The following is an 8,805-nucleotide window of genomic DNA, read 5'->3' on the forward strand; positions in this document are numbered from 1 at the left end:
GGTAAATAGATTTGTTCACACTTAATTACTTCGGCTTTAGCTTCTAAAAATTGATGCCACAAGCACCTGAAATCACCTGAAAGTGGTTCACAAGAACAGAAAATTGGAGCCAGTGAGATAGCTCAGTGACTAAAGCACCTGCGTAGGCAAGTGCAGGGACCACAGTTCCATCCTCGGCACCACGTGCCATGTCAGTCCCGCCCCCCCTAGGGTGGGCTGAGCCAGTCACAGAGTCCCGGGTATAGTGGCATACACCTGTAATCCCAGGGCTGGGAAAGATGAAAACAGAAGGATCACTATGAGTCCTAGCTGCATAGTGAGACCCTGTAAAAACAAATACATTAAAAAAAAAAAAAGTGAAATAGTGGCCTCATAAATAATGAGACCTAGACGTGAATGGTCTGCCTCTCTCTTGCTGCAAAGCATGCCCTAGCAAGTCTGAGGCACATGCCTTCTTCCTAAGCCTCTCAGCCATTTACCATTTTCACAAAAGTGTTTCGGTTTACTTTGTGAAGCCAGTGATTCTCTGTAAAGTGCCTCTTACCTCCCAGCAGAAACGCTCACAAATATCAGTCAGTTACATAAACAGATCAACATAATCAAGTAAGTCCCTTCTCATTTTTTAACCCACTTTCCAAAATTCCCTCGTCACATACACAGGAGGCATCTAGGGGGCCATGTTTTCCTTAAAGAGTTTAGGAAGACGTTAAATATGAAAACATACTAAAATAAAATAATGCCTAGATGTTTAGAGAAACTAAATTTAAAAATTAAATAGATTTATTTGAATGATCACAGGAGTTCCCTCTGCTTTTCACAATCATTTAATTCTTTATTTTCATGCTTCAAAGAAAAATCATACACTTCATATGACAAACACAACTTGGAAAGGTACGCACTGACTATGAGTTTGCACCTGCGCCCTGGCCCTGGCCTTCTGCACAGCAGTGACCTGCTTAGACACCTCGGGCTGCTCTGCTAAGGGGGAGGCCCTGGAGGGCAGGAACCACATGGGACTCTTCTTCACCTCTGGAGCCTCTGGCTCGATGAGCATGCGTGCTGAAATGGCCATTCCTATGAAGTGGATTCTTCATTTCTAATTTCAGATCTTCCTTTGGCTGAATTTATGCGCACTCTTCACTAAAACAAGTTCAGGAGCTTAGTTTGGGGAGTAAGCATTTGCAAGACTAGTGATAGTCATTTACCTCTAAACAGTCACAGTGCAGAACACCAGCTTTAAGAAGCTGATCATAAAACATGCTATATCACAACCTGAACGATAATGTAAACTTACTGCTGATAAGACAGAGCATGAGATGGGTTGTATGAAAAATTGGGTCCCATTTCCAATGAGATAATATATTAAAGTTAAACAAAATATATCAGCATCTAGTACAAGTACTGTACATGTTAGCTTTTATTGTAGCATCAGTACCTCCTGAATATATTGTCTTTGAAAATTCCTTACCTTTACCTGTTTATTTCCCCCCATCGTGGTACTCCAGGATTAATGCCACAGTGTTGGCAGTGTTTTGAAATCCCTGAAGTGCTATAATCACCCCAAGTACCATTTTATTTATGTAAACTGTGTCTACCCAATGAATCCATTTAAATATCTAGTACTGAGAACTGCTATCACATAAGGCTTAATAAATGATTCCCTCTGGCTCTAAAAGCAAGTACTTTTTCAATGACAATGGGAGGAAAAGCAAAGGAATTGCTCTGTGGCATCTGTTGTGCAGCGCTTTCCGAATGGCACATCTTGATAAATGCATGAGGGTCCTTGGAGAATTACAGCACACGGTGAAGAGGGATTGGTAAAACTCCCAGTACCTCTGAAAAGGAAGGCGAGACAGGTCAGTGGCAGGAAGGCACCGTGGCGCACGTTAATGGCAACAGCCATGGTGCACGTATGCGTCAGTCTGCCCCCAGGCAGGACAGCTTTCTAGGGTTTGTAAGAGAGACAGAATGCTCCATGGAATTGAGAAGGAGGAGGGAGAAGATGGTGTAGAAGGAGAGAGGAGACAAAATAATACTGCACAATTTAGAACTCAGAAAAAAAAATATAAACTGTATTTGTGTGAACTTCCTGGACTGCTCTTAAGCCCAAAAGGCTATTTCAAATTGTGCTAATGTCCTCCATGTGTCCCGTGTGACATATGTATTCAGATATTCAATGGAAGTGGGGGAATGAATGAATTAAATAGCTTTTAAAGGAAAGCTAGCTAATAAGAGGCAGAATAAGATTGCATAACTCACCATCGGCCTCTAAGCCCAAGGAACTTTAGACTCTGATCCCTCCCCATGTGTTGGAGACAGACTTTGACTTTAAAACCAAAAACAGCATGCTTGGTAGGAAGAACTGGTTTATAGAGGCAGCCAAGTTTGGAGTCCACAAGCAGGTGGGGCTCTGACAGTGACTTTCTATATGATTTCTTGTTTGTTCTCTGCTTACTAACAACCACTATAAGATATTTAAAAGTGAGTGGGATAATTTACATAAAATTATGCAACTTCCTGGTAAAATGCTACATGAGCAACCTCAAATACTATCATTTAATTCATTTAAATTATTGAAAAGAAACTAAAGCTACCACGTTTATATATTTATTCATCTTTCCCTCAATAGAATAATCCCTCGAGAGACTGATTCCCTCATATCATGTCTACAATAGAACAATGAACTCTCATAGCTGCATTTTGTAACCTTTTTCTCATTACATTTGAAAAAACATTTAGAAGAATTCCTAGATCCAATATTTTAAGTTAGAAAGGTCTGAACTTGTGTCGCTGTTTTGCAGTACTTGATAAGTAAAGCCATAATGACTAGATTCTTTGTTTACCTCCAAGTCCTCATCAGGAATAGCTCTTCGCCACTTTGTGTTCCACCTGATGTGTTCGTAGGCATTGACAACAACCTCAATTGCTTTGGGACAAGAATGGCATGCCTTTATCACCTGCAGAAAAGCATATTTTCCTCTATTCAATGCACACATCTGACTCATGCATTTTGTTCACAGACAGTGAGAATTCACAGACCATGGTGGTGGAGTAGCATGCACTTATAATCTTAGAGACTGAAGAGGCCAAGGTGGAAGGATCCCTTGAGCCCAGGAGTTTGGGAATAGTCTGGGTTAGGCCTCCAGGAGCACTGAAGTGCCTTTGAGGAGATCCTTGCCCTGGAGTATTCAAACACATTCCTACCACCACGGAGGATGGGCAGATTAATAAAATCAAACTAGCTTCCTTCACTATACAGGGTCAGTGTGGACAAAGTGATAACAATGAAGGTAAGAACGTGAAGGATTTTATTAACAAATAAAAGATGACTTGAGATTTACTTTTTTTAATGTATTTAGTACAGGATCTATAGGGTCTCACTATGTAGATTGGATTCATTATGATTCCTCTGTTTTCAGCCTCCCAAGAGCTGGTATTACAGGTGAGCACCACCACGCCCAGTCTCAGTTGCCATCTCAGCGCTCCCCGCAGTGGGGCAGGCACACTAAGCCAGGGATTGAACCCCAGCCGCTGTGCTCTACCTAAGCAGGCAATTTAGTCTGCTGAGCTATCTGCCTGGCCCTGAAATTTAGATATTTTATTAGTACATCTGTTAAATAGGTTATTGGATGATTTTTTTAAAGAAAGAAAGAAAGAAAGAAAGAAAGAAAGAAAAGAAAGTTGAGCCAAGAGTTCCAGAATTTCTCCAGGAGACAGCAAGTTTGCACTTTAGATTTTGGGCCAAACCGAATTGGATATGTAATCACTTAACCAATCTTTGCACTAGCCACAAGCTTGTACCTATCTGACCAACCCACTAAGTAGATGTATTAAATTAAAAGAATGAATGTATATGATATACTCTGAAAACAAAACATACTGATTTCTAGTAAGAGATTTATCATGAAGATTAGAGGCAAAAATATATACATAAGACAAGATCAATTGAAATTACAGGCTGGTCTGTATATTTATAGGTTCAATTGTGTGGTTTAAAAAATAGGAGCTATACAAATTCCAAGGAGAGCTATGTAGATTGGGGATAGACAGGAAAGATGTTTTAGAAGAGCTGAGTTCAGCCTTCTGTTCTAAGCAGTTGGAAGGTCTGGGTGAACCCAACCCCTGTACCCACCTACATGTACTTACGTGCTACTCTCCACACACAGCATCAGCAAATGAGATGATTATCATGAAAGAGAAGTGTAGCACGGACAAAAACAGCTGTATTCTCTTTCATCTGACCAAAAAACCATTCTCAGAACGTGTCTATTCATGACAGAGGTCACATTTTTTCTCATTCTTTTTTTAACATTATAAAGTCCTCCAGTCATTCCAGACACAATAAAAATATTAAAAAGACCGTATATGGACTGGATAATTGGAGCTACAAACTATTCCAAGAAATAAGCTTCTCTCATTTTCTATACATACATCAACCCAGAAAGCTTAAATGGAGAAAAAATACTTTTGTGGGTAAGGTGTAATGAGTATATATATATATATATATATTCAGTCCTTATTCATGGAATTCTGGCATACAGCTCCTATATTTAATCTCTGGGTAGTCATAGGAAGCCTCTTCCAACCAGAAAGTGCACACCTAATTAAAGAGTTGGCATTTTCAGCATATGTACGTGTGCACACACATGACCACCACCGTCGCTATGGATAGACTTACGGTTCTTTTATGTTTGACTCTTTCTGAGTTATGTATTCTTCATAATAATCCAGTAAGTCAATAGGTTAGTCACTTTTCTGAATTCAATGAGTCATTCTAACAAATAATCAAATGCAAAGAGGAAATTGTAGAAACCCCAATTTGTAGCCAGTCTGGCAGAAATATAGGTAACCTACACAAACCAACTGGCATCTGGCATCTAGAGTAGGGTAGTCTTATGGGACAGAGTTCATAAACCATGTGATCTGACACCAACTGCAAATAGGTGGCACCAAAATTGCATGGAACTGTTGGACACTCAATGTTAAAGTATGGGAGAACTGGTGGCTCTGAGAAAAACATGTCAGTGAGTGTCTCTATTTTACCACCTTGTTTTCTCTGCATCTCTCCACACCTACCCCAAACTGCTTTGGGTTTTGATGAGACACAAGAAGAAAACAGAAGTAAAAGTTTTGATTAGTTGCAAAGTGTCCTCGTGGAGATGTCTCTAAAGTGGGTTCATCCTGTCACTGGCAATGCTGTGAGTTCTACAGAAATTCCCCCAAGTTGGAATACCTGCCTCTCTTGACAAGATCAAGAGTTCCTTGTAACTCAATCCTCTCCACTCTCCACAGCCAACAGAGCTCCTCCACCCCCTTTGCCAAGACCTTATCCTTGGAAGTTCATTTTCATTTAGACCAGTTTTGTGTAGGATAGATCTTAGCTGGCTCTCCAGGGTGGCCAAGAAATGGCCCATTAGAAATGGCCCATCATCAAGAATAACATTCCTACTTCCAGTTTAATCAGTTTTCTTTCCTTTGCCACCAGATAAGCAACTCCAAGCAAGACTTGTTCCTTTGAATTGCTCACTATGAATTATATATGCATCCCTGCTAACTTTTGCCTTGATATCAAGGAACTTTTGTCAAGCCTTTGGAGCATTCTCTTAAAGCACCTCTCAGCCTCCATCACTGAAAGGAGGCAATGTTTCTGCATCTCTGTGACTTTCTGTGAAAACACATACTTCCTGATTTCCCAGTCTGACTCGACTTTGACCTATTATCCCTGAGCAAACAATCCTACTTTTTTTTTTACACCAATTTGTCATCAGTAGTGTGCCTCTCCCCTTTTTCAATGCAATTAGTGTGGTACTTAATGCCTTGGAGTCTTGGGCAAAACTGCTACAAAAAAGATTATCATTTTAATAACTGTGTGTGAGTGTGTGTGTGTGTGTGTGTTTGTGTGTGTGTGTGTGTGTACGTGCACTGACAGTAAAGAAGTCATAGTAAAGGAAGGATCCTTGTTAGGAAAAAGCTGAAGGCAAGAACTGTAAGACGCAGCCATCTGACAGTGTACCTGGAATGCCAGTGTGAAGACCCGACTTAATGGGCAGTCAGAGGCTGTTATCTGTACTTAACCAGGAAGGGTTAGAGCCCTTCTAGTCATTCCACCAGAAACCTGTTTTGAGCATTGAGTTTGACACTAGGAGAGCAATACTGAGCAGTTTGTGACTTGGTTTCTTGCCTTCAAAGAGTTTACAACTTCACTGAACAGAAAAGATGTTCCAAAGAACTGGAGAGTATTGTGAGTCAGTAACTAATACAAAGCTAATTTAAAGATTCCCTGGTCTCTCTTGAGCACTGTGAGCTAAAGCTTAAGAGAGAAAACCAGCATATGAAAGGCAGACGGCAGGGAGAAAGGCAGTGGGACAAGACCCAGCAGGTTCTGCCAAGCCCCAGGATGATGAGTGACTCACCATGGGAAAGAAAAGAGGGCCGGATAAAGAGCTGCAGTCATATGTAGGAAAATGCGAAGGAAGTACATCAGACGCTCCAGCTTAAGTAACTAGTTTTTGTTATATGAGAAACCAAAAGAACACATAAAGAGTAAACTAAAAGAGAATAGGAAGTGGGGGGATAGATCTTTCTCCGGTGGAGGTGGATCAAGAGAAGAAGGCAAGAGAAAGAAAGGGGCTGAAATCAGGAATGGAGATGTGTTATGCACAGGTACAGACTTCACCAAAGAGATGTGAACGTTGTGTTCTGCAAACAAGTGCTGATAAAAATTACATTGAGATTCCAATAAATAAATTGGTTAGTCAATTAATTCAGCTTAAAATATGAATGTGCAGTAATACATTGTAGAATACATTTTAAGTGAAACTGGGACTATCAAGAGACTGAGTAGTTCACCTAGAGAAAAGCATTTCAGTGCACTCTTCATGCTCTACTGGGGATTTTCATGCAGAAGCCTCAACTGGAGGTATGGAGCCACCAGAGCTATGAGGTGAAGGAAAGAAAGGCAGGGAGAAGACAGGCGGATTGACACTAGCTTGCCGTGGTGTACAGCAAGCAACCTGGAAACTTGAAAGGAGGGACAAATGCAGATGCCACCATAGAAACGAGGAATTCGGAAGTACATACAGGTGCAGGGGCGGGCGGACGGTGAGCAGGAGAATATTTCATCTGTAATGTCCATTTCAGTCAAAACGGAGGTGATGAGCTTTGATGAGAAACCAAAAACAAGATGCTCTGTGCGCCACTGAAGTCTGTGCCATGCTAGGCATGGTGACGCTGAGGCTCGCCTCTAGTCCCAGTGCTCTGGGAGGCTGCAGCAGGACTGCGGCAAATGAAGTCAAGCTTCGATAAGTTAGTGAGACTCCATCTCCAAAAAGCAATTTTAAATAAAGGGATATGATGAGGCTCAGTGTAAATGCCCCCAGTTCAATCTCTGATATCATTCACACACATGCACACACACAGGCATGCACACACGCACGCACGCAAACACACAGACACACAATGTACTGAGTAGAGCTGTGAAGCTCAATCTTGCTCTAAAAGAATATAAATGGATAAGACAGAAAGGACCAGCCCTTGAAATTCTCATAGGCAGGAGAAACTAAAAAGGAAAAAACAATAACAACTTGATTGTCCAAGGATTTACTATGTTCGAAGGATTATGTTGATCTTTACATACGTTAGCTTGGTCAATTTCAAGCAACCCCCTGTGGCTAATCCTATAATCATCCCAGTTTCACAGACTTAAAACCAAATGCTGAGGAAATTCAAGCTCCAAGAATTTAGTTAATAAGTGGTACAACCAGGATCCACAAACAGGCTTGTGTGGCCCCAAAGTCAAAAGACAAGCAGCCACATCAGAGCAAAAGACACCACAGGAAGAGAGTGCTGAGAGCCAGTTCGCACCACAACTGTGGAAATCATGGTAAATATTAACATTTTTGATTCCGAGTCCAGCTTAACAACAGCGAGGTGCACTGAAGCAGGTAAGAACCAGGCTCCAGAACCCCCAGACCCAGTCTTTGCCCAGGCCAGGTGAGTCTGTGGGAGAGCTTCCAGCTACCCTGCGCTGGAGGGACATACTGCTGGTCCCAGCCAAGGCACAGCATGGGTGAAACCCTCTTCCACCCGCTTGGGACACCCCCCACCACTCCTCAGCACCTCACCCACCCAGCATACCAAGTAGGAATTTCTGCCGCATTCTGGGAACCCCCAGACCCAGTCCTAACCCAGGCCCGGTGAGTGGGTGGGAGAGCTTCCCCCTACCCAGAGCCGGCAGAACCTGCTACTGGTTCTAGCCCAGACACAGTGTGGGTGAAACCTTCTTCCACCCCCTTGGGATGCCCCCCATCATTCCGTAGTACCCCCACACACCCCGCACACAGGGTAGGAATTTCTGCAGCGATCTGGGAATCCCCAGATCCAGTCTTAGCCTAGGCCCAGTGAGTGTGTGGAAGAGCTGCCTCTCCCCTCTACTCCACCTTGTCCCCTCCAGACTCAGCTCAGCCTGGCATACAGGCCTGAGGTGAAACCCTGCAGCTGAAATGCCTGCAGAGAGTGTAGAGGATAGAACCACACAGCTAGTCCAGAAGCAGAAAATCTTGCCAGAGGGGCACAACAGGTTCACCCCCAAGGGCAGCAGCAGGAAGGAGCTGAGCACAGCAGCCAGACCCAAGCCAGGCACAGCTGGATAAATCCAAACTTTGTAGATCTGCATCTGAACTTCAGTATGTGCTAAGGTTATAACTGCAACAAAGATCTACAACAAAGGTCAAAAGAGAGTGCAACACAAAATGATGAGAAGGAACAAAATGGAACCTCAGAACACAAGCCCACCCGTAACAAGTG

General features: G+C 42.6%; 1 protein-coding gene across 1 annotated transcript in view; it reads right to left on the reverse strand.

Annotated features, from left to right (window-relative positions):
* Positions 1–843: 843 nt before the first annotated feature.
* Asb4 (ankyrin repeat and SOCS box containing 4) overlaps positions 844–8,805 on the reverse strand; it is a 67,343-nt gene continuing 59,381 nt past the window's right edge. The window contains exons 4-5 of the mRNA XM_004632615.2: positions 2,844–2,957; positions 844–1,835 (exon numbers count right to left, since the gene is read on the reverse strand). Of these exons, the coding sequence (XP_004632672.2) occupies positions 1,647–1,835; positions 2,844–2,957 (303 nt within the window). The 3' untranslated portion in view covers positions 844–1,646. The remainder of the gene's footprint in view (positions 1,836–2,843; positions 2,958–8,805) is intronic.

This window comes from Octodon degus, unplaced genomic scaffold (genome assembly GCF_000260255.1).
Source record: "Octodon degus isolate 3935 unplaced genomic scaffold, OctDeg1.0 scaffold00050, whole genome shotgun sequence".
NCBI lineage: Eukaryota > Metazoa > Chordata > Mammalia > Rodentia > Octodontidae > Octodon > Octodon degus.